Consider the following 26,500-nt stretch of genomic DNA (forward strand, 5'->3'; position numbering starts at 1 on the left):
CAGGCCCATCAGATATCTCCCCTGCGCTGATCGCAGCTCATTCATCATTAACACACCTTGTGACCCCCCCCTCCCCCACCAGGGTTCTAAAACGCCAACGACAACCACATCCCATCCAGCCCTGTTCCCCTCCCATCATGCACCTGGGAGACTGGCACAGGAGAATACACCCCCCCCCCCCCCTCTGTCAGTGTTCGCACTGCCACACAGCATCGCACAACACACGCGTTGTGTATCGCGCCGTGTGATTGGCTGGCCACCGGAGCCCGTGTCTCGTGCAGCCCAGGGCAGGCAGGTACGGGGTGGAGGGGCAAGAGGGGGGGGGGGGTGGTGCAGCCGGCTTTTCTGATTGGCTGCGGTACAGGCGCACCGATTCCTCCACGCCAACTACGCGGGTGCGCGCCGGGCGCTCTGAAGAAGCCTTCTCATTCCGCTCTGTGTCCCTACCCATGTGACCGGCGCGGCCAATCGGATTTCAGGGGCGATGATGTCAAGAGACACCCCCTACCCGGGTGACAGCAGGTGTTCCGCTCAGCTTTAGAACCGAGGCTGCTGAGGAAACAGCAGGAGAGGAGGGGAGGAGGTGGAGAAAGAGGGAGGGAGGGAGGGAGGGAGAGAGAGAGAGAGAGGGAGGGAGGGAGGGAGGGAGGGGGTCTCACCTGAAAGAAGCCGGGGGGAATGGGACCTCCGGGCATCCCGTCGTTGGGGGGCATGTTGCCCATGACCGGACTGGGGGCGGCCGCCGCACTCTGCAACACAAAAGAACCCGTAAATATTAATAATAATAATTCATATAATAATCAGTTATTTAGCTGACGCCTTTATCCAAAGTGACAAAGTGAGTTGATTAGACTAAGCAGGGGGGCACAATCCCCCCCCCCCCTAGAGGAAAGCGGGGTTAAGGGCCTTGCTCAAAGGCCCAACAGCTGCATGGATCTTATTATGGCTACACCGGGGCTGTAACCACCAATCTGCCGGGTCAGTTCAGTGCTGACAACACGGAACACAAAACACATTACATTACAGGCATTTGGCAGACGCTCGATCCCAGAGAGATGTACAACAAAGCGCAGATCATGACCAAGGACGAGTGCGCTGAAAACCCTAGAGAGGAGCACAGTGCTAGAAGAGACGAAAGATATGAACGTGAACCCTGTAGCTTAAATCTAACGAGACAACACAAAGCACAACACGACCAGGCCAGGACAACGGCGTGTCGCATGCAGACAGATAACGTACAAACACACGGACACACGGACATGGTAAAGACACAGTAACACAATAAACACTTATCAGAAGGACAGCAGCAGTACATGAGCCCAGACTGCTTTTGTTCACGAGGCTGAAAATAAACTAAAATAAAAATAAATAAAAAAAAATAAAAATAAAAAATAAAAAATAAAAAATAAAAAATAAAAAATTAAAAATAAAAAATTAAAAAAAATAAATAAATAAAATAAAATAAAATAAAATAAAATAAAATAAAACAGAAAAGAAAAGTGCACTATTTCTGCAATTCAGACCCTGATCCTGCTGCACACAGCCAGGCCTCCGCACTCAGTCTCTGGGAGAGGGAGGCCATCGTTCCACAGGAAGCACTTCTCACGCACCACGTGACCCGGGTGCTTTACCCGTCCCGTCTGGGGACCTGTCACTTCACCACCCCGAAAAGCCGGACGGGTCACAGGGGTCCGGCCGCCGTCCCAAACCAAACGAGGGCGGTAACGGATGCGCTGACGCACGTTTGCGTTTATGATTTTAAAAATGTTAAAAACCAGCAAGCATATTGAGAGTGAATTGCCCTCTCGGAAAGTGAAATAGTGTTGCAGTGTGAGACCCCCTCAGACCCCCTGCTCACCCCAGCCCCTCCCAGCCCACCCTAGCCCCCCAGGCCCCCCCCCCCGGCCCACCTCAGACCGGGCCGGTCCCATGGTTCTCAGGCAGTCTATTGAAGCAGCCTGCACCCTGCAGAGAGGATTACCCAGCACCCCCCTCTGAAACCAAACCCCAGCACAAACACCCCCACCACCCCTGACCCCAGCGCACCAGACACACACACACACACACACACACACATACACAGACTGAGGGGCCAGGGGCGGGGCATTCACACACACACTGACACACACAGGCGCACACTGACACACACAGGCGTACACAGGCGCGCGCGCACACACACAGAGGGGCTTGTGCCCAGGTTAGAGTTGCTGTCCCTCCTGCGAAGAGAGCCTGGGGGAAGGAGGGAGAGGTAGAGGGGGAGGGAGGGTAATCACTAGTGCTCCCCAAGGATGGTGGCGAGAGCACAAAGAGCCACTCAACACCATCACCATCGAGATCCAATGAGACCCACTTCACACCATCACAACAGTGATCCACTAAGACCCACTCAACACCATCACTAGAGATCCACTAAGACCCACTCAACACCGTCACTAGAGATCCACTAAGACCCACTCAACACCATCACCATCGAGATCCAATGAGACCCACTTCACACCATCACTAGAGATCCACTAAGACCCACTCAACACCATCACTAGAGATCCACTAAGACCCACTCAACACCATCACTATAGAGATCAACTAAGACCCACTCAACACCATCACCATCGAGATCCAATGAGACCCACTTCACACCATCACTAGAGATCCACTAAGACCCACTCAACACCATCACTAGAGATCCACTAAGACCCACTCAACACCGTCACTAGAGATCCACTAAGACCCACTCAACACCATCACCATCGAGATCCAATGAGACCCACTTCACACCATCACTAGAGATCCACTAAGACCCACTCAACACCGTCACTAGAGATCCACTAAGACCCACTCAACACCGTCACTAGAGATCAACTAAGACCCACTCAACACCATCACTAGAGATCCACTAAGACCCACTCAACACCGTCACTAGAGATCCACTAAGACCCACTCAACACCATCACTATAGAGATCAACTAAGACCCACTCAACACCATCACTAGAGATCCACCAAGACCCACTCAACAACATCACTAGAGATCCACTAAGACCCACTCAACACAATCACCATGGAGATCCACTAGGACCCACTATACACAATCACCATGGAGATCCATTAAGACTCACTATACACAATCACCATGGAGATCCACTAAGACCCACTATACACAATCACCATGGAAATCCACTAAGACCCACTATACACAATCACCATGGAGATCCACTAGGACCCACTATACACAATCACCATGGAGATCCATTAAGACTCACTATACACAATCACCATGGAGATCCACTAAGACCCACTATACACAATCACCATGGAAATCCACTAAGACCCACTATACACAATCACCATGGAGATCTACTAAGACCCACTATACACAATCACCATGGAGATCCATTAAGACCCACTATACACAGTCACCATGGAGATCCACTAAGACCCACTATACACAATCACCATGGAGATCCACCAAGACCCACTATACACAATCACCATGGAGATCCACCAAGACCCAATATACACAATCACCATGGAGGATCCACTAAGACCCACTATACACAATCACCATGGAGATCCACTAAGACCCACTATACACAATCACCATGGAGATCCATTAAGACACACTCAATTCCCAGGAAGGGTGGTACTCTGGTACCCAAGGTGCTGAACTTGAATTGGTCCAGTGAAATAGCCAGCAGCATAAATGGACTGACTGTACGTAACAGTGTGTAATAAATGTCCAAATATAACAGTGTGCACCGGAGAGGGGAGACCAGGCGTGAGGCAGTGCTGGACAGCCTTCGGGACTGCAGGTGACCAGACGCAGGGCAGGCCGAATGGCCTTTTCTCTGCGGCACACACTCGGGTGTTCTTGTGTGATTATGATGTTCTTAAAGACACAGGGAGATCAGGCCCACACTGAGGGGGGTGTGGGCACAGCCTCGCCGCTGAAGGGGGGGGGGTTAGCCAGTCTCAGACGCTCTGTTCCGCTCTCAGGTAGAGCTGCAAAAGGCCCCTTCTCCTTGTTGCCATGACAACCCCGACCTCGGCTCTCCCTCTCTCCCGTACCCATTAAAACCCTCCGGCCGTCAATCATCCGCCGGCCGGGGAGCGAGGGAGGGAGGAAGGGAGGGAGAAAGAGAGAGAGGGAGAGCGAGGGAGAGCGAGAGAGAGAGAGAGAGAGAGAGAGAGAGAGAGATGGAGGGAGAATTTAAAGAAGCCTGTGGCTCTCGATAGCTTGCCTGTTTGCACACACACACACACACACACACACACACACACACACACTTTAACCCTCTAACTGCCAGCCAGCATCATTTCTCTTAATTCACAGCCTCTTCTCTTGCGGTAGTGTCCACACTTGGAAGTAATTACTGTTGTGATAATTGTCTGTATCAATCCTCCCACCCAGCCACACGAGACAGTGAGTGAGCAGCTTAATCAGGGCATTGATCTGAACCTGGGTTCCACGGGGTAATGGATCCAGCCTTATCTGCACCGTGACAAGCAGGGTAGTGCGGCCTACTGGCCACGGCACCTACAGTAGAGGCAGCAACAAGTGCACACAGCCAATAACCAGCCAGTGCAGTCAGGAAGTGCCTAACCAGGTGTTTAACCCTTTGAAACAGGTTTTTGTAACATTCTTTTTTTCCCAACATTCCTAAGTCAGTGTTCTGGAACTCGATTGCTTTCAATAAGCAGTAGTGATTGTGACATCAGCATTAGAATGTCCAGTTAAGACCATTCTAATCACATATCTGTGACCTCATACTGAAAGGGTTAAACGTGTGAGGGGGGGGGCATGCATTTTATCTGGCTTGCAGATAATTCGTTCTTGAAATAATTTTTTAAAAAGGTTTCCGCACATCCTGAGAGGAACTGCCCTGCATATATACCTGTCCTTGCACTGATGAGGTACAGGTGTATCCACCAGCAGGTACACGCACAGACAGACACCAACAGATGCTGAGGCATATGCCCGCTGCCCTGAGACAGCAGAGAATGTCCTTTTGGCTGCTGCCATTTTCTGCAGCATAGGTGTCCTCTGTGATCACCCTCTGCACCCAACATGGTCCTCGATCACCATCTCAACCCCCGAAGCCACCCACACCTTATGGCCAGCATACATTTGCACACGGCTCTGTCCGACAGCGCTTTAGTAAGTCAGCTTTGCTCCTTGTATGTATTCAACTCAATTTCGGTTTTATTGGTGGAACGCTTTTTTACAGAGGATTGTCACAAAGACGCTTTACAGAGCAGCCGAAAGGCAAAAACCAGACCTGAACTCCCAAGCCGGGGAGAAAAACCCTCAAACAGTGGTGAGAAAAAAAAAACTCCCCAATGAGAATAAATCTCGAGAGGAACCCGGCTATAGAGCCCATCCTCCAGTGTAAAGGTAGATGGAGAACAGAAATGTGTTAAGAAATCAATCATAACAAATCTAATGGGTTGAATAGGGTATGGTTAAGGTATGACATTAACTGGAAAAGTCAGAAGTCTAAATGAGAGGAATAACAGTAAACAGTTTACAGTGGCATGGTAATGTATCTGGTGATGCATGTCTGTATATTTTGAAACATTACTGTAGTTTCTCTATGTTCTGACTCCACTTAGATGCTAAGGGAGTTACAGGCGCAGGCACTTTTGCTGGTTTGGCTGTGCGTGGCTGATGGGGGCTGGAAAGTGCGAGTCTATCTCCGTGACCGATGGCTGCGTTCCCCGTTACGAGACTGCTGCTCCCCCCACCCCCCACCCGCCTGCACTCCCCACTTCCCTCCCACTCTCCTCCCCTCCCCTCCCTCCCTCTTCTTTCCTCCTCTCTCTCTCTCCCTCCCTCTCCCTCTCCAGTCACTGTGTAAAGATCAGCCTGAGAGAGAGTGGGGGGGGTGGGGTGGTGGTGGAATCAGAGACGCTGGATGCCAGATGTGCCTTTTAATCAATGAGAGAGAGAGGAACTCCACTCCACTCCAAACATGGCAACACAGGGGAAGCCCTGCACCATGAGAGCGTTTGTGTTTAGGCTGGGATTTCTCCCCCCCCCCCTCTACCCCCCACCCGTCTCTCAATGCTCCAGCAGCTGTTGTGTCAATCAGGTAAATTAATTACCGGTAAACAAATCTGCCTGGAAGCCCCACTCTACCCACCCTGCCCCAAACTCCCCCCCACCCCTTCTTCCTCTGTCTATCACCTCCCTGTGTTTGGGTCCACGGGGGGAGGCCCTGTGCACTCAGCTGCAGCTCCTGGGGGGGCTGGGGTGGGTAAAGAGGGTGTTCCTGGGGGACGGGAAGGGAGGGGGGTCGGTAAAACAGGCTAACGTGAGCTAGCATTCACCTGTAGGCCTACAGCAGGGAGGAACGGGGCTGGAATGGATTTTTTGGAATTCTTTTTTTTATATATATATATATATATATATATATATATATATATATATATATTTATTTATTTATTTCTAATTTATTTATTTATTTATTTATTTATTTATTTATTTACTTATTTACTTATTTACTTATTCTAAGTCAGTGTTCTAGAACTCCACTGCTTTCAATCACCAGTAGTGATTGTGACATCAGCACTAGAACGCTCAGTTAAGAACATTCTAATCACGTACTTGTGATGTCACAGCTGGATCTGGACACCACCATTTTGAGATGCAGTCGGCTTGTGAAGGGGGGAGGGGGGGCAATTGACTGGCATGCAGCACTGTGAGCTCCGAATACGCCGATTAGTACGGCAAATACGGCACAGCGAGAGTCGCTGTCCTGCAGCCAACAAAACTGAAACCCCACTGCGCTCAGCATCCCCCGCCTCATCCATCCATCCAGTCATCCCTCCATCTGTCCATCCCCCCCATCCACCTCTCCCTTACACTCATCCACACTGGACAGCCTGCACGTCAGAGTACCAGCAGAGACACGACACGCCCCTCAGGAGAAAAACACACACAGAGAGGGAGAGAAAGCGGGAGAGAAGGAGGATCGAGAGAGAGAGAGAGAGAGAGGGAGGGAGAAAAAGAGAGCAGCACCTTTGTGAGGAGAGATTAGACACTTGACATGTTCTTAAGAGTGAGCCTCAGGTGCAAGTGTCAGCGTTCGATGTGTCACATCACAGAGGGGGTGGGGGGGTCTTGGGTCTTATCAACGAGCCTCATCAGCCCAGACCCGCGGAGGTGGGGTGGGGGTGGGGGGCAGCCCTGGTGCTAAGGGCGCGCTTTAGGCAGACTGCCACAGACAAGCAGGAGCGAGAGGTGACTGCTAGACCCCCTGCGCATCAGTGTCATCAACCGCTAACGACCGGCACCTAAGATCCCCAGCAACCAGACACGCGCTCCTTTACTGACCCCCTCCTACCACACCATCACCCCTCTTACAGAACGCTCATTTAACTGACCCCTCCTTCCCCCTTAGAGCACACTCATTTAACTGACCCCCTCACAGCCTGATGCTACCACCCGTTTACATAAACTGGTCTATTCCCTGTTCTCTAATTACAGAGGCCAGGAACCCTGACAGAAACACACACACACAAACCTGCTCTCATACTCACAAAAACACACATACACCAGCTCTCTCACACACACACACACACACACACACACAGGTGAGTGCCCTCTCTTTCTGTCTCTCCTCTCTCTCACACACACGCACACACACACACACACACACACACACACACACACACACACACACAGAGGTGAGTGCCCTCTCTCTCTCTCTCTCACTCACACACACACACACACACACACACACACACACACACACACACACACACACACACACACACACACACACACACACACACACACACAGGTGAGTGCCCTCTCTCTCTGTCTTTCTCTCACACACACACACACACACACAGAGGTGAGTGCTCTCTCTCTCTCTCTCTCTCACACACACACACACAGAGGTGAGTTCTCTCTCTCTCACACTCACACACAGGTGAGTGCCGTCTCTCTCTCTCTCTCTCACACACACACACACACACACAGAGGTGAGTGCCCTCTCACACCCGCTCCCCCTCATTAGGACAGTGACGGCCGCGGCGGGGGAGTGTTGCCATGGAAACGGCGATGCCACACCGCGAGGCCGCCGGGCTAATTGACCCTAATTAATGGAGTTAATTAGCTGAGGAGGAGGAGAAACGCTCGAGCGACCCGGAGTCGACACAGGGACGGGGGAACCTGCCGACCCACGCTGACCCGGAAAATCTACCGGGTCACTCCAGACCAGTCAGCCATGTTCTGTTCACCTGGGGTCTTTATCAGCCTCCGCCAGAGCTGCTGGTACAGCAAACACCTCCCACTCAACCCCCAACACCCCCCCCCCCCCCCCCAAACACTACACCGTCTCCCAGGCAAGCCGTTCCTCCTCATCCTTGCAGAATAATCCGGAGGTTCAGGCTTCCACACTGCACACACCCCAAAGGAGGCAGAGGACTCTGGTTTGTCACAGTGACACGCTAGATTGTTTCGCCGACTGACCGCTCACAGTATGACGGTAGAAACAAAATGAAAACATTCAGCCTCTGAAATAAGTAGGTGAATAAAAGTTAGTAACCCACGCACTGATTAATATGGGTTAAATCACTTTGATCATGACCATTGCCCATGTATCCATCACACCCTTCCCTGCTGCTCCAATACCAGAAGACCTGGGCAAACAACAAGTCTGAAGAGGGAAAGGACGCTCCCTCAAATATGCTTTTACGTGTCCCGCGCTCAGACAGGGGCCACTCAAATCACGCTCTGTTCAAGCACTGAAGCTGATCGCAGTTCCACCCCAGCCTGGGCTACAGGAGCGGACGCCTCTCCTCTTCAACCTTTTGAAGAGTAGGTTTTTTGGAATGCTTTTTTTCCTCCCAAAATTCTAAGTCACGGTTCTAGAAACTCAACTGCATCCGGTTACCAGCAGCGATTGTGACATCAGCATTAGAATGTTCATTAAAGAATATTGTTCAGTGTTCTTCAAAATTCCAAGTCAGTGTTCTAGAACTCCATGACACCAGGTGCGATAGTTACATCACCCTTAGAATGTTCGGTTAGGATCACTGCTGAGTAAAGATTAAGACAGGGTAGTAGAGTAGCATAGTGGTTAGGGAACTGGCCTTCTAACAACAAGGTGGTTCAATTCCCGAGCTGGGGCACAGCTGTTCTGTGCCACAGCAAGGTACTTAACCTGAGCCGTGCCGCAGAAATGTCACAAAATGCAAGCTGTGTAACTCACTCTGGAAAGGAGCATCTGCCAAAAGCCCAAAATGTAAGCGTAGCGATTAATCCGAGAGCTTCTCTCCCTGAATGAAGACGCTCAGAAGGTTTGCTAAACACTAGCAGTAGTCAAAAGGCTGAGAAATAACCCGGGTGGCACTATAATTACCACTGAGCACACACCGTTCTGCGCTCACACACTCCGGTTATCAGGAAGCTCCAAATATCAACAAAAAACTAATCCTGTTAAAACTTAAAGCAAATTCTGGGAAATATTTGGCCTTTTCAGGTCAACCGCGGAGGGTGTTTTCCTGTATTTTACGACGGCAGGAGACATTTGCAAGTGCGGAGAGACGGTTAATGGAACAAAAGAGAGAGAGAGCACTACTCCTCAAACTATTTTATAAAATAATTAAACACACACACAAAAACTTCTGTCAAGTCCTAATTTGCCATGAATAATAATTTAGTCTGATTCGACTAACCGTACTTCAGTAACAGAGCAAATGGATGTTCTTGATTGCAAATAATACACTACTATAATTGCATAACTGGTACGTGTACCCTTAGTTACATTACATGGTATGAGTCTATTCTAGTCTTAAAATGCTTTGTTACCAGTGACAACATGCTTTGTCAAAACGCATACTTCCTACACCCATAATATTGTTGCATGAATCTACTGGATACGAGCCAGTTTTACAAGACAAATTACACTCGGTAATTGTAGAACAAAGTCTTCTAGATCGGATAATTCCTTAAACACATCTGTATTTACATATCTGAAGCTCATGATCGTTACCTAGCGGTGTTCAAAGTGGCATATTCAAGAACAAAAAATTAGAAGGCATATATGCAGTCAACTGTACATATTCACCTCTTCCTCTGAACACAGTGTAGACCCTGAAAATCTGTGCAAACAGCAGAGCTACCCTCGATATGAATATGATTATGGGAAGACGTGAGAGATGATAATAATAATAATTACGCGGAGGCCGTATCCGGAGGCTGTGTGATAACACGGTTCGTTCGTAGGCCTGATTCTACGGGGCCCAGCTGCTGGGGCCCTGGCCCCCTGGCCCTCTGGCCCCCTGGCCCCCTGCTCCTCAGCCTGGCCCCCTGGCCCCCTGCTCCTCAGCCTGGGGCCCTGGCCCCTGGTGCGTGTAAGCGCACTGTACAGGGAAGACCACCTGCGGGCCTTATTAAAACTGAGGAGTTTCTGGGAGGCTTGTTACCGCCTTTTCTACAACTCTCCTCCCACCCGTCACTCCCTTTTTCTCTCCACCTCTCTCTCTCTTCCTCTCCCTCTCCACCTCTCTCTCTTCTTCTTGCTCTCTCCGCCTCCCTCTTTCAGTTTGCACAACTGGATATTATTTTTGAGGAGCAGGAAAGGGGGGAGGGGGAGAGAGAGAGAGAGAGGGAGCGAGAGGGGCATAGGGGGGAAGAGGCCTGACCCTCTTACCCTGGGGAGGGGGGGGGCGGTGTCTAAGAGGGCGGTATTCCCGAGCTGCACGTTGCACGTCGCGTAGACACCGAGCAGAAAGCTCAGGCTAACCAGAACAATAATATTATTACAGGAGCTAGCGGTAGCCGCGCGCTCCACGCGGGGGGGGAGAACAGGACGCTCACAGGCCCCTCAGCTCAGCCCTCACAGCGGCTCTGCCAGCCCGGAGGAGGCCTTGGTGGTGTGTTTACGGCCGTTTATTACAGGGGGCTGGCACTCATGAATATCAAAAAGCAATTCAGCGCTCCAGATTCAAGACAAAGGAGATGACCAGGTTTTTTTTACCCAGCAGCCAACGTGACCGCCCAGTGATACCCCCCCCCCGGCCCCCCTGACTGCACATGGTGCCCCACTGCACACCGGGGTCAGAACCCAGAGATACGTTCCCCCCCACCATCACAGCTTTGCGTGTGCGTGTCTGTGTGTGGACACGCGTGTGTCTGTGAACGTGGGGATTAAACACGGGCCCTCCTGGCTGTTCAGTGGTAGAGAAAGAGAAAGAAAAAGAGAGAGGAAAAAAAGAGAAAGAATGTGGGGAAGAGGAAGAGAGGGGATTAAACACGGGCCCTCCTGGCTGTTCAGTGGCAGAGAAAGAGAAAGAGAGAACGTGGGGAAGAGGAAGAGAGAGAGGGACAGAGTGAGAGAGTCTGTATGTCAGGTGAGAGAGAACATCAGGAAGAGGGTGAGGAAGTTAGAGTGAGAGAGAGAGAGAGAGAGGCAGTAAAAGAACAGAAATATGGAAGGAGTGCAGGAGGAGAGTATGAAAGAAGGTGAAGGACAGAAAACAGAGGGGGTGTCTCAAAGAAGGGTGTGCCAAACAGCAGTAGTAATGGCATCTGAGTTTTCCTCTCCTCCTTACACCTCTCCCTCACACTGCTCCTCCCTTCTGCTCCCTGCCCCTGTCCTACCCCGTCTCCTCTCTCCTCCTCTCTCCTCCTTACACGTCTCCTCTCCTCAGGACGGTGCTAAGCAGAACCCGGGAGTGCAGCAAACCTCTACAGCCACAGAGAGGGGGAGGGGAGGAGAGGAGAGGGAGGAGAGGGGGAGGCCACCGCCACATTCCCCAGACAATGGAGACTCTGTGGAGCTGTGTGAACTTTGAGGGCCCAGGGCACGGAGGAGAGGGAGAGGGAGAGGGAGAGAGAGAGGGAGGGAGAGGGGAAGAGAGAGAGAGAGATATGGACAGGGGGGGCACTTGAGGAAAGCGGGTTTGGGAGTTTACAGCAGAGGCTGATGGGAGAAGTGGAACAGTAGTATACAGGAACAGGAAGTGTGACGGGAGACAGGAAGAGGGAAGGCGGAGAGCTGAACTGGCAGAAATATCCAGGGGTGCCAATTTCAACAAATCTTTCCCCAATACACTCACAGACATTACATTTAACAGGCGTGGAATGGTCAATTTTGACCTGAAGATCATACCAGATATTTTCTTTATAGATATTTGCAGCATTCTCCTAGTTACAGGCCCATTACACTGATCAACATTCATAATAAGATGTCTTCCATGAACTAGCGCAAAATGAGTGTCTATGTCAAGACGGACCCCCCACGGGTTCTCTTATGGGTGCACCATATCCACGGCAATACTGGCACTTCTGCTTCTGGGCACAACCTGAGGTGACCGCTCGACACTAAACTACTGGAGGATGCCTTATCTTTGAAGAATATTTGAATCAATAAATTTAAAAAAATCAATAATAATACATCACACGCTAGTGGAGCAGAAACACACAAGACAAGCGCTGTTGAACCCCTCAGTCGTTACGGGCCCGTTTGCTACACTCGCACCTAGCTGCTCGACCTTGCTGGCGAGCCGCGGGTGGCTCCGGGGACAGACGCGAACATTTTATCTCCCGAGCGGAGCGTCGGATCCGCGCCCAGCCGGCATCGACGGCGGCGACCTGAACAACGGGAGAGGAGCGGTGCAGGAGTAACAGAGGAGAAGGAAATCGGGATGCGGAGAGGCGAGCACGCTCCCCAGTTCGGCGAGCGACCTCGTGAACGTGTTTGTAAGCAAACCCTACACAGCGCTGGTGTGGGCCGGGGGTAACGGGTCAACTTGCTAATGCTCAACCTGCTCAACATCTAACCCGCTCAACCCACTAACGCTCAACCCTGCTCCTGTCTAACACGCTAACGTCTAATGCGCTAACGCTAAATGCGCTAACGTCTGACGTGCTAAAGCTCAACGTGCTAACGTCTAACCCGCTAACGTCTCTCTCAGGGCAGTTGAAATTCAAACAGGAGGAACAGAGTCGCATTAGAATGGTGAGCTGAAGGTTCCGGCAGGTCAACGGAAACAGTCGGTGGCAGAGAAAACACACACACACACACACACACACACACACAGGAAATCGCCAAACGGCTCACCTGGCACACTCACCACCACAAACCGCACTTACCGCCAGAGATCTAATAATAGGTAAGAACATAACGGAAGACACAAACGAACAGGTGCATTAGCATTCGCTCTGTGGGCTTCTACTCTCGAGTGCTGCAGGAGAGGGAAGCAGCGAGAGAAATATCTGCGGGAGAAAAAACAGGAATTACATGTGTACCACATGTGGGTGATATTTGCCTGTGCGATTCCTCGTTGGTTTTTTTTTGTTGTTTTTATCTGCTCGTTTTGTTTAAGCCCTTTCCTTTCTGTGCGACGTCCCTCTCCCACCCTCCCCCACCTCCAACACGCCTTGTTCAACTTCTGGTTTTGATTTGGGATCTCACCCGCCCCCTCCTCCCTGCCCCCAACCCACCTCTACAGCCCCCCCCCCCCCCCCCCGCTTTCCCTCAGACACTGCCCATTGTCCCCCGCTGCTCCACAAAAAATAATAGGCATTACACAGACTCACAGATACACACCGACCCTGTCCAGAAATACACCATCTCTGAATACATACAGCCCTTCCACCTTTCACTCCAGGCACAAGCACACACACACACACACACACACAAAAACAGGATTAAGAAGGCTTCATCTCCGCTTCTTCAGCGAGTATACCATCATTTAGCCTCTCAGCCTGGTTCACAGGGAAACCACACAATAATTTGACTGACAGATACCGTGTAACCACGCCAACCAGTATGAGTGTCAATCATGGTCAGTCTGCTAGCCCCCTTGCACACCACGAGCGGAATTGAAACAAACACGACTGCTTATACAAGAGGATCGGACCACACACGCGCACACGCATACACACACACCCAAACACACACACGCACACGCACACACACGCCCAGAAGCTTCTCCACATAAGCAGAGCTGATGCAGTCTGAGGGCCTCTTTCACAGACACAGTCTCTTCCTGCTGCAGTCTGCAAGGGTCAATCAGTCTCCACAGAGACTCAGAGATCGAGCAAGTCAGTCTGCACAGAGACCCACAGATGATGAGCAGGTCAGTCTGTACACAGAACCAGGGATCTGACCCAGGTCACTAACTGCCACCATAAAAACTGAGCCACACAATGATTGTGCGCTCAAACATATGGGACATTGACGATCAGGTGAGGAGATTTCCGCCATCTACACGGAGGCGGAATGCTAATGCTAATGCTAATCAGCTACGATCAATTACAAATGAAGAATCTCAGACAACAGACAGCGTCATGACTAATGAGTTCAGACCTCCAGGCTGTGGGCTGACCTGAAACGAGGAGACTCTAGGACCCAGGGGAAATGCCTGACACAAGCCCCCAATACGCACATGGGTACACTCACTCCCCGACTCACTCCGACGTGCGCATAAACATCACACCACACACACGGTACCCCACACACACACGCCCCACACACAGACACACACACACACACACACACGCACACCCCACACACACTGTACCCCACACACACACTGTACCCCACACACGCACGCACACACACTGTACCCCACACACGCACGCACACACACACACACACACACACACGCACACTGTACCCCATACACACATCACACACACACACACACACACACACTGTACCCCACACACGCACGCACACACACACACCCCACACGCACACACACACTGTACCACACATGCACACGCACACCACACACGCACGGATGAACGCACGCACGCTCTCCGACACACACCGCACCCCACACACACACCCACACCCACACCCCACACGCACACACACACACTCCCTCTCTGCTTTATGCTAATGGTGCATGTGAGCAGGAGCAGGCCAGAGTCTCTGGAGGAGAAACGGGGTCGTCTGCCTCCACCCCCCCCCCCCCCACCACCACCTTCCACACCCCTCAGCCAATAGAGGCTGGGCATCAGGCAGCTCGCAGAAGCCGTTGTCATGGTGACAGGTCCTGTCTGCGCTCTGTCCCTCAGGCATCCCAGAACAAGAAGGCATGGTGTTTACGAGAGAGAGCGCAAGAGAGAGAGAGAGAGAGAGAGTGTGTGTGTGTGTGTGTGTGGGAGTGTGTGTGTGTGTGTGGGAGTGGGAGGAAGAGAGAGTGTGTGTGTGTGTGTGGGAGTGTGTGTGTGTGGGAGAGTGTGGGAGAGGGAGGAAGAGAGAGAGTGTGTGTGTGTGTGTATGTGTGTGTGTGAGAGATAGTTTGTGAGAGGGTGAGAGGGAGAGAGAGAGTGAGCGTGTTTGTGTGTGTGCGTGCGTGTGTCAGATAGTCTGTCAGAGGGAGAGAGAGAAAGAGAAGAGGAGAGGAGAGAGTGAAAGAGTGAGAGTGCAAGTAGGAAAAAGAGGACAGAGAGGGTGAGAAAGAAAGGGAATGGAGAGAGAGAGAAGGAAAAAGCAGGAGAGAGAATGAAAGAGCAGGAGAGAGAGAGAGAAAGAGAGAGTCAGACAGAGAGGTCTGAACTGGCCTACTTTATCCTCTCATTGTTGAGATGTTTTAAAGACGAGGCTCGGGGGGTGCAGGTTCGGGGGGCCAGACGGCCAGGCATCTCACACCCCTATTTCGGGCACCTCCATCCCGTTTCTGACCTTTACCGCCCGCACCAGAGAGCCCAACTCCCGCCGCTCGCCCCATGCTCCGCGGACACCGCGTAACCTACCCAGAAAGCCCTGCACCTGGCGCTGATTAAAATAAGACCCCGTGCTGGGCAGGAGTCTGGAAGCTGACACAGCCGCCGAACAGGGGAGCGTTCTATCCGAGCGTGAAAAAAAACCATCAACGCGGCGAGAGGGACCGCGCGTGGGGACCCGCACTCTCAACGCGGCCAAACGCCGTCGCCGAAGGGCTGTTCGGCGACCTGTTTCCCCCACACCGTCGTGTAGGCCCCGACCCTGTTCCTGGAGATCTACAGTCCTGTAGGTTTTCACTCCAACACTAACAAAGCACACCTCGCTCAACAGCTACAGCAGGGCTGCCCAACCATGATCCTGGAGATCTACCATCCTGTAGGTTTTCACTCCAACCCCAATAAAGCACACCCCGCTCAACAGCTACAGCAGGGCTGCCCAACCATGTTCCTGGAGATCTACGGTCCTGTAGGTTTTCACTCCAACCCCAATAAAGCACACCTCACTAAACAGCCACAGCAGGGCTGCCCAACCATGTTCCTGGAGATCTACCATCCTGTAGGTTCACTCCAACCCTAACAAAGCACACCTCATTCAACAGCTAGAGCAGCGCTGCCCAACCCTGCTGCTGGAGATCCACAGTTCTGTAGGTTTTTCACCCCAACCCTAATTTGGCACACCTTAACTTCTCAACGCGATCTCTCGGGCTGTGTTCAAAACTGCATACCTAGCATATTAATTTTCAATGAAAACCAGCCTGAAATTGAGTTTGTGGTTTCAATGAGGTGAGAGAGAGAAGGTTTGTGGTTTCAATGAGGTGCCCATTCTGTTAGGGCTGGACTGAAAACCGACAGCGCAGTAGACCACCGGGAACAGGGTTGGGCGACCCTGGCGTAAGTGGACCATCGTAACCCTGCCGACATAAGGCCCTTCACGATGGTGGTGTCAGTTAACTCAGCCAACTTCGGCAGGCAACCGTCAGCCACACACGTCAACTCCACGCAGCGCGTCGAATCTCAAAGCGGTTTATTGACACGTAAATAAAAACAGTAATTGTATTACCGCTTCACCATTTCATCACGCGTACAGTTCTGTTCAGTCATTATGCTGAATGCCGCATCCACCCAGCCACTGCCAACTGCGTGTACCTATGCTAATTAATGTGAATTCTAGCTAAGGTGACCATAATTAAATTACACGCAATTAGCATTCAAGTGTAGGTTGACAACAATACGTTTGTCTAAAACGCGTTTAATCTGCTCATTTGAGGAAATCAAGTGTTTAATGTTTCAGTAATTACTTGCATCAATATCGCTCCGGAATAATAACAATTAGCGACAACGGAACAAGAAGCGGAGCGGAGTCTTTTCCGCGCCGGTTATTTTTAGAACGGGCGCGTGAATAGAAGAGAAAAAAAAAAAAACACGCCCCGATTCACCGGATTCGCCATAAACATGGCCGCCCGCTCTTGGCACCCTCTCAGCTCCGAGCCGTCTGAGGTAAACGCCAAGCGTGCGTAAATCCCACAGAACTGCGGATGTACGGAGGAGAACTGCAACGTGGGCCGGCCCTGCGGCAATATGGCTGCCTTTCCAACCTCAGCAGACAGACGGCACGCGCAGACGTACACGCCGTGTTATCGTCTCTTGCGGATATTGGCGATATTTCTCCCGAACCATTACCCAGCTTTGCGCATGACTCTTTACGGCCCGTTAAAATAAAAACGCCCGAGTTTAAACGGGCCTACAATGCAGACTATTTCCTTTAAACCCGTTCACATTAGGCATGAAATGAAAACCTACAGGATGGAAGATGGGCAGCCCTCATATAAAACAACGGCCACAGTAAAGGCCGGTTTACAGTCCGTTTATAGACGGCGTCTCTGCGAATGACCACGTGCAGCGGATGTCGCTGGTCACGTCGACATTTGGTTTATAGTCGGGGCGACTGGAGTGCTTTTATACATGTTCCTAAGTCCAAGGACCACGGTCTACATCGGGGGACCAATGAAAGACAATAGAAGACACGTGAGTGTTTGACATCGTTTGTTTTTGAGGCTTTCCCAACATACTGTCGTTGGACTGGCCATAACCGGCTCGCTTTCAGGTATGCTGTAGGTATCCAGGAACTAGTATCCACCAATCCCGGTGGTTGTGGTTCTTGTCGTTCGCTACCGACGTGCTCTGTGATTGGTGGAGCCCCGCTCTTGTTTATGGCTGGCCAGGTGGGTCAGGGAGAGGTGCAAGTCGGGGAGAGGAGAGGAGCGGTTTGGGGGAGAGGAGAGGAGCGGTTTGGGGGAGAGGAGAGGAGCGGTGTAGGGGAGAGGAGCGAGTCGGGGGAGAGGAGAGGAGCGGTTTGGGGGAGAGGAGAGGAGCGGTTTGGGGGAGAGGAGAGGAGCGGTTTGGGGGAGAGGAGAGGAGCGGTTTGGGGGAGAGGAGAGGAGCGGTTTGGGGGACAGGAGAGGAGCGGTTTGGGGGAGAGGAGAGGAGCGGTTTGGGGGAGAGGAGCGAGTCGGGGAAAGGAGCGAGTCGGGGAGAGGAGCGAGTCGGGGAGAAGAGCGGTTTGGGGGAGAGGAACGGTTCGGGGAGAGGAGCGAGTCGGGGAGAGGAGCACAGACGGAGAGGAGGTCAGGAGCGTGGCGCGGAGGCTGAGTCCCCCGCTGTCTCAGGCTGCACTGAAAGCCTGTTACAGTGACGGCTGACAGGGCTCCGGTGAGCTGGGGCTGCTCGTCTGGCCTGGTCGCCGTGTGAACGCGACGCAGTGGCATTAACCTGCAGGGGGACCCACCTGGACCAGGGTCACCCCCCCTGTCCGGGCAAGAGCACGGGGGGACCACGGGACCCGCAAAGCCATCCACCCCTGAACAGAGCTGAAGCCTGACTGTGCGTGTGTGTGTGTGTGTGCGTGTGTGTGTGCGTGTACACATAGATTGAGACAAAGAGAACGAGAAAGAGAGAGAGCGAAAGAGAAAGAGAAAGAGAGACACACACACACACACACACACACTGTGTATATGTATCTTTTTCAGGAAGTACATACTCAGCACCCACTTACAGAGCCAAGTTTAATCTAATCGCACAAACCTGCCTAAACACGAGAGCGGACATTACTACAGCTACCGTGGGCACGAGACTTTCTGACCCGATTCAGACCCCCACCTCCCGCCCCACCCCGGCAGCAACAACGCAAATCGGAGAGAAACGTGCGGGTCGGACAGATTAAACTACTCCCGTAATCCGCTCGGCTTTTACCTCAGAGTCCTCAACAGAGAGAGGGAGAGGGGGAAGGAGAGAGAGAGGAGGGACGAGGGGGAGGGAGAGAAAGAGGGACAGAGTGAGAGAGAGAGAGAGAGAGAGAGAGAGGGGGAGGGAGAAGGGGAAACCGAGAGAGGCGGTTTAATCTGTCCGACCCACCGAGGGATTTCTCTCCACTTTTGCTCTGTGGCTGAGATTGAGAGAGATTGTGAGAGAGAGAGCGGAGGGGGAGAGAGAGAGAGAGATAGGGAGCAGGGAGAGAGAGAGAGAGAGAGAGCAGGGGGAGAGAGAGAGAGAGCAGGGGGAGAGAGAGAGAGAGAGCAGGGGGAGAGAGAGAGAGCAGGGGGAGAGAGAAAGAGAGAACAACACCAAGAGCAGAGGGAGCACAGGGGAGAAATGTAGAGAAAGAAATGAAAGTACCTGGAGGAAGAGGAGCTGATGGGTAAAAAGCAAGACCTGGTGGTGGGATGGGATGGGGGGAGAGAGAGGGGAGGGGTAAAACCCAGGACTACGGAACAATCCGGACGTGCACCTCTGTGCCAAACCTTCACTTCCTCAACCAATGACTAAAACCAGGATGGGATGAGGCCCACTTAGATTAAAAAATAAAAATAAAAAAACAGAAGTGTTGTTCGTCAGCTTCCCGTTGGCTAGCCTGCGCTAGCGTAGCGTAGCGTAGCCGCGGCGCTGGAGCGCTCTCCAGCTCCGGCTGAGTGTGACCCTCTCCGGAGAACAAGACGTCAAGCACCATAAGGCCTCCGTGCGGTCTGGAGAAGGGCGCACTTACGCGACGCCGAGAGTCACCTCTCGACAGCGAGCACAATACGGAGCGCGTGCGGGAGATCAGAACGCCTCTCCCCCGGTCGTACCGGTCAGGACCGGCTCTTAGCGCGACAGAACCGCCCGACTGTTTCAGTCGGATCGTCTGCAGGTACAACAAGTCCGCCTTTCATCGCGCTTCAATGGGTAAATGGTAAATGGACTGCATTTATATAGCGCTTTTATCCAAAGCGCTTTACAATTGATGCCTCTCATTCACCCGCTCACCCGTGCAAGGTACCAATCAGCTCGTCGGGAGCAATTGGGGGTTAGGTGTCTCGCTCAGGGACACCGACACACCCAGGGAGGGGGGGGGGGGGGATCGAACCGGCAACCCTCCGCCTGGCAGACGACCGCTCTTGCCTAACCCAAAGGGGACATGTGTTTCCAGAACCTGATTGAATCAGACCAGAGGGGTTAGTGATGGAGGTATTCAGATTTGAACTGATGGTAGACCACCGCTTAGCACACTGTGTGTGTGTGTGTGGGGGGGGGGGGGGGGGGGGCAGCAGGTGTTAATAGGAGGCCCCCCGCCCCCCCCTGGAGAAAGGGCCCAGGGTACTACAGACAGGAAGCAGGAGGACACGGGTGACAGGACCGTGATATACGAGCAGCCCTCCTAAAAAAAAACATAAAGAAATCGACAGAGGGAGGAGAGTGATGGGGGGGGGGGAGGGGCAATAAGCACCCTGGGGTAATAAAACCAGGGGGGAGGATGAGGAGGAGCCGGGGCGGGGTGGGGTGGGTAAGTTCGGTACAGAGAAACTGCATTTTTAACGTCTTTGGGAGGACAAAAGACTGCGATCAGGAAAAGACCGTAACTGCAGACGGCCATGTTCTACACGCCAACATGGCGCCATCCCTCTTACTGCGGAAGACCAAGGAATGCCCAAACACAGGCACACGCACCCTAGTGCTTTACTGGCACCGCCATCAATTACTGTAAATACAATTAAACCATTCATTTAAATGAACTAAATTAATGTAAAATGTTACTGTCAATCTAAATGATCCCAGGGCAACAATAGCGGCCAAATGACGTGGCCCCGTTGGCCCAGTCACAACGCACAGGAAATGCCCAGTCACAATTTTCTGAGTCACAGTTCACAGGTCTGGCAGTGGGAGGCAATCCTCCTGAAAAGGCTCAAATTGCCTTTCCACCTTACGGAACAATCTTCCAATGATTGATTGACTGATTGACTGATTACCACCCAAAAGCTAAACAAGCAAATCAATAGCAACTCAAGCAACCAGCGTTTTGCTTTTGTGTTACCATGACCTTAAACAATCAAATAAAATAAACGACATTTTTAAAAATTGAATAGCATGAATACATTTTAGAGTGCAAGTGTCTCTCTGACCAAGCCCAAAGACATTTTGGAGCAGCTACCATCAGCAGTAGTACTGGGATAATGTGAGCCAGTTATAGATACAAGCGTGGTTTATTTAAGAATTCTCCTAGTACCATAAGCACATATACATGCCTGGTGGGTTCTCTAATTTCTTTGCGGATTTGAGATACGACACTATCGACGGGATCAGCATCCAACCTATTGTAGCCAGAGTAAACACAAGGACAACACACAGACATATGCATGTGTACGCACACACACATACACACATATGCATGTGGACACACAGACACACCCACAGACACGCACAAACACACGCACTTGTGCACACACAAACACAGACAGACATATGCATGTGTACACACACACACACACACACACACACACACACACACACACACACACACACACACACACACACACACACACAGACAGACAGACAGACAGAGACATATGCATGTGTACACATGCATATGTACACACACACACACACACACACACACACACACACAGACATATGCATGTGTGTACACACAGACAGACACAGACACAGACATATGCATGTGTACACACTCACACACTTGTACACACACAAACACAGACACACACACACACACTCACACACACACACACACAGACATATGCATGTGTACACACACACAGACAGAGACATAGACATATGCATGTGTACACACACTCACACACTTGTACACACACAAACACAGACGCACACACACTCACACACACAGACATATGCATGTGTACACTCACACACAGACAGACAGACACAGACACAGACAGAGACCTATGCATGTGTACACAAACACACACACTCACACGCCGTGTATTCGTAGCGCTATCCGCGGCGGACCCCCTCCCAGGCCGCCGGGTATGGGAACGCTCCCCTCGGGTCGATACCCCCGCCGGTCCGGACAACAGGACGGAAGCGGAGGCCGCTTCCGCACGCGCTCCGTTCGCGCCTGACCCCCCTCACCCCGGCGGGGTGAGGCTGCTGGTGTGAACCCCACGGACAGAGGCTATTACGATGAATAATTGAACGCCAAATGAAGACAAATGATATGATTGCGCAGCGAGCAGCAGCAGTCAATGCCCCTATCTTGGTGGTGCCCATTCAATAGCATTGATCAGCTTTACAACCTAAGTAGCCGGCCAGGAAACTAAATGGTTTCGATCGATGCTACTTAACGGATTATTGACCGTCGACTGGTTTCTCCCCAAGAACGAAATAAAACGGAATACAAAAAAAATAAATAAAAATAAAAATAGGAGAAGAAAAGAAAATAAAAAACAAGAAATAAAAAATAATGGAAGGAAAACAAATGGCGCTGTCTGAATCTGTTAGTTTGATTCACCGCAGGATAAATTGGAACGAGAGAGGAAGATGGGGGGGGAGTGTAGAACAGAGTTGGGGCGGACCGTTTTGGGCAGACAATTCCGTCTCAGACGTACCCATAGACACAGGGACACGAACACCCCCGCGAAACATTTTACACACAAACGTATTCACACCCAGGACGGGTGGATGGGAGGATGGGTGGATGGGAGACGCGTCATGAGAAGAGCTCAGGGCTGCCCAACCCTGTTCCTGGAGATCTGCAGTCCGCAGGTTTTCATCTCAACACAAATTTGGCACAACCGATTCCACTAATTAGAAGTCGACAAGATGTTGAATGAGGCGTGCTTTGTTAGTGTTGGACTGAAACCTACAGGATGGTAGATCTCCTGGAATACGGTTGGACAGCCATGCGCTACGTCCTTAGACACCGATCTGCTTTTGGAAGAACTGTTCTCTCCCCTTGCGACAAAAAGCTGGACGTTGAAATCACATTTTGCTAACAGTCCCAAGTTCTCCTAACTCCACCAGTCACCACGGTGAGACCAATCTAGTCCTCAACACTGGAAGTGGCAGCCTGTAGCGTAGTGGTTAAGGTGCATGTCCGGGACCCGCAAGGTCGGTGGTTCAGTGGTTCGATCCCCAGTGTAGCCACAATAAGACCCGCACAGCCGTTGGGCCCTTGAGCATGGCCCTTAACCCAGCATTGCTGGATAAGATGCCATTCATGTAATCTAATGTAATGTAATGGTAACGTTACATTATTGTTACATTATTGTTATTGTTTATTGTTATTTCGCTTTGTATCCAAAGTGACTTAGGTGATTAGACTAAGCAGGAGACGATTAAGGTTAAGGGCCAACTAAAGCTAAAGGACCCAACAGATATGCAGATTTTAACTCGGCTACTCCTAGCGGCTACATAGATTACCATAGATATGTATTGTGTACAGCGGTGCTTTAGCAGGGGACGGATGCACAGGTAAGCTGGTCATGGGCTCTAGCAGTGCTGTGCACTTCAGAAACACAATGAAGGGGAAAAGGAGGAGAGGTAGGAGAGTAAGGCCAGGGGGGGTTGGAGGTGGGGGTGGGTTTTGGGGGCTGGAGTAGGGGGGGGGGGGGGGGGGGGGGTCCATAACACCCTGACGGTCCCAAAGGTCCCCCACCCCACTTCTGCTTTACATATACCGCACAGCGTTACCATGGTGACCAAGCCCAACTCTGAGGGCTGACCCAAGAGGCAGATTGTGTGTGTGTGTGTGTGTGTGTGTGTGTGTGTGTGTGTGTGTGTGTGTGTGTGTGTGTGTGCGTGTGTGCGTGTGTGCGTGTTTCTGTGTGTATGCCTGCGTGTGCGCATTTTATTTTATAAATGTGGACCTACATAAAGAATTAAAATGTGTGCATGCGTGTGCTTGCATGCGTAAGCGTGTGTACGTGTGTGTGTGTGTCTAAGTGTGTGCTTGTATATGCGTGTGCGTGTAAGTGTATGTATGTGTGTGCGTGCGTGTGTGTGTGTGTGAACGAGTGTGTGTGTGTATGTATGTGTGTGCGTGTGTGTGTGAACGAGTGCGTGTATGTGTGTGCGTGTGTGTGTATGTGTGTGTACGTGTGTGTACGTGTGTGTACGTGTGTGTACGTGTGTGTACGTGTGTGTACGTGTGTGTGTGTGTGTTTGTAGCAGGAATAAGACTCTAAAAGGAGCCACAGCGTCAGTGACGGTTTCTGCTCGAGATGCAGGAGACGTCGGCAGCTCTATGAATGGCTCTGGCTGCAGGAGCTGCGTGGAGGAGCACAGGCTGCGTGGAGGAGCTGCGTGGTGGAGCACAGGCTCCGTGGAGGAGCTGCGTGGAGGAGTACAGGCTGCGTGGAGGAGCTGCGTGGTGGAGCACAGGTTCCAGTCGTGCTGTGATTCATTGTTATGGTGCAAACACAGGTACAGCATGGGCTTTGCTTCAGAAGCACCTCGGCATGGATAGACGTGTACATAAGCATCAGGTTTTATAGAAATATCATTTATCCAGGGTGGGCTGAATAACAGCGCGTGTGTGTATGTGCGTGCGTGTGACTCAGTCTCAGGGTGAGTCAGTGTGTCTTGTCAGTCTGGTGCACCCGCATGCGAGTGTGTGTGTGTGTGTGTGTGTGTGTGTGTGTGTGTGTGTGTGTGTGTGTGTGTGTGTGTGTGCCTGTGTGTGTGTAGGTGTGTTTGTCAGTCTCTGTGTGTGTGTATGTGAGTCTCGGTGTGTGTATGTGTGTGTGTTTGTCAGTCTGTGTGTGTCTGAGTGCGTTTGCTTCTCAATTCGGCAGAACCTCATTAATTCAGAAATGGAAATCATTTATGCATGGAGCACACAGAAGAGAGAGGAGAGAGAGGGAGAGGGAGAGAGAGAAAGAGAAAGAGGAGCAGAGGGAGAGCGGAATTTTCTATTTTTCGTATTTTGCTTGGGTGAAAAATGGTCTCCAGCAAATTTTGCAGTTTCATCCCTAATAAAAAAAAATAAAAAAAACCTATTGGATATATTTTTAAAGAGCACAATTCTCCCGTTAACCCTTTGGGGTGGGAATGCAAGCAAGTTCCCTCGTTCCTAATGGCACCTCCGCAGCCGGCTCCAGGCAGCAGTCTGTTGAGGGTGAATGAATGTGCTTCTGGGGAAAGGTCTCCAAATTAGATGTTTAATGACGCAGGTTTATGTGCTTTTTATTCTACCTGCCTTAAAACAGATTTAGGCTACGCGGCTCAGCCTGGAATCTGTGCCAGAAATCAGCTCATTCAAATAATGGCAGTTTTTTTCAGTTTTTTTAATCATGGATATTTACAGCCTTAAGCTGGTAATGGTGTGCTGAAAAAAACAAAGTTATCCAGAAAACCTTGTTCAAATTTTCCGTTTGTCTTGTCATCGCAATTCGTAACCGTTTTCACAGAAGATGGACTATGTATAGTAGCTTCTCCAAATCACCACTCCACTACATGAAGTGAAAATGACTGTAAAAGCAAATTCGTGAATGGCTGCAAACAACATCAAATGGCATTATTATGGTATGTATGGGTGGAGTTCAATTTATTACCAGACCAGCTATCGGTTCAGGGTCCTTGATGACATCAGGAAGGACCTGACCAAATGGCCAATAAAGGTTGTATTCTCATTGATGATCTCCTCCCACAGTTTCATGAGATTTACATATAAAGATTTTTTTAGAGAGATTTGGAGGTGTAGTGAGCAGAGAGAGAGACTACATCGCCAAAACAACTAGGAATTTCAATTCGTTTTAACAAGTGGCACAAAAATTCTTTTCATTGTAGATTTGGCAGTTAAAGGCCCACGTTTGACATGAAACTGCCATCTAGGCTGAGCGGGTAGAGAGGCAGAGCATTACCCATAAATACAGTACAGGGTCCTCAGGGTGGGGCGAATGTGCCAAAATACGCACCTTTCAACACAACCGTGTCCCAAATCGACAACACCAGGCCCTTTATTCAAACGAACAGCAACAATGCGGTTAGCGCCAATGCTAATAATGAAAGGTGACAGCATCGGTTGTCCAAAGCACCAATACTGCACAGATGCTAAAAGCTGCCATGCTACTGTTCTGGTAAACATTAAACTTAATCACTGCCACATTTCTCCACCAGCGAAAGAGCCCGCTGAACAAGGAGACCGTTAAACACATCCCAAGGTTAATATATTTTACTTGCTAATTACGCGATTCAAAAACAAATCTAAAAAACGCACTTCTCTAGCCGAACGGTTTAGGATAAACACCATCAAACACTCATTGCACGCGTCGAGTCGAACCGAACGTGCTCGCGGCGCTGTGAAATTGTTCCAGATCAAACCGTATTCGTATTCCTTAACGGGCTCCCGCGTTCCCAGCGCCACCATTTTGAGGAGCTGCTCCAGAACGCCAGAGTGCCATCCATGTATCGTAAAGCAGAGATTCGGCCTCCAGGGCCGCTCAATTCAGGGCCTTAAGGGGCAGTCTGTAACGTTTCTGCTCTCTAAGTAACACGCAATCTGTTCTACGAGCGGTGAAACGGGT

The 26,500-nt window shown here is 51.0% G+C and overlaps 1 protein-coding gene across 6 annotated transcripts in view; it reads right to left on the bottom strand.

The window, feature by feature from the left end:
- ssbp4 (single stranded DNA binding protein 4) overlaps nucleotides 1-26,500 on the bottom strand; it is a 99,256-nt gene that overhangs the window by 22,987 nt on the left and 49,769 nt on the right. For all 6 annotated transcript variants that reach the window (XM_061240124.1, XM_061240122.1, XM_061240123.1 and 3 more), the window contains exon 5: nucleotides 660-749. In XM_061240124.1, coding sequence (XP_061096108.1) covers nucleotides 660-749 — 90 coding nt within the window. The remainder of the gene's footprint in view (nucleotides 1-659; nucleotides 750-26,500) is intronic.

This window comes from Conger conger, chromosome 4 (assembly GCF_963514075.1).
Source record: "Conger conger chromosome 4, fConCon1.1, whole genome shotgun sequence".
Lineage (NCBI taxonomy): Eukaryota > Metazoa > Chordata > Actinopteri > Anguilliformes > Congridae > Conger > Conger conger.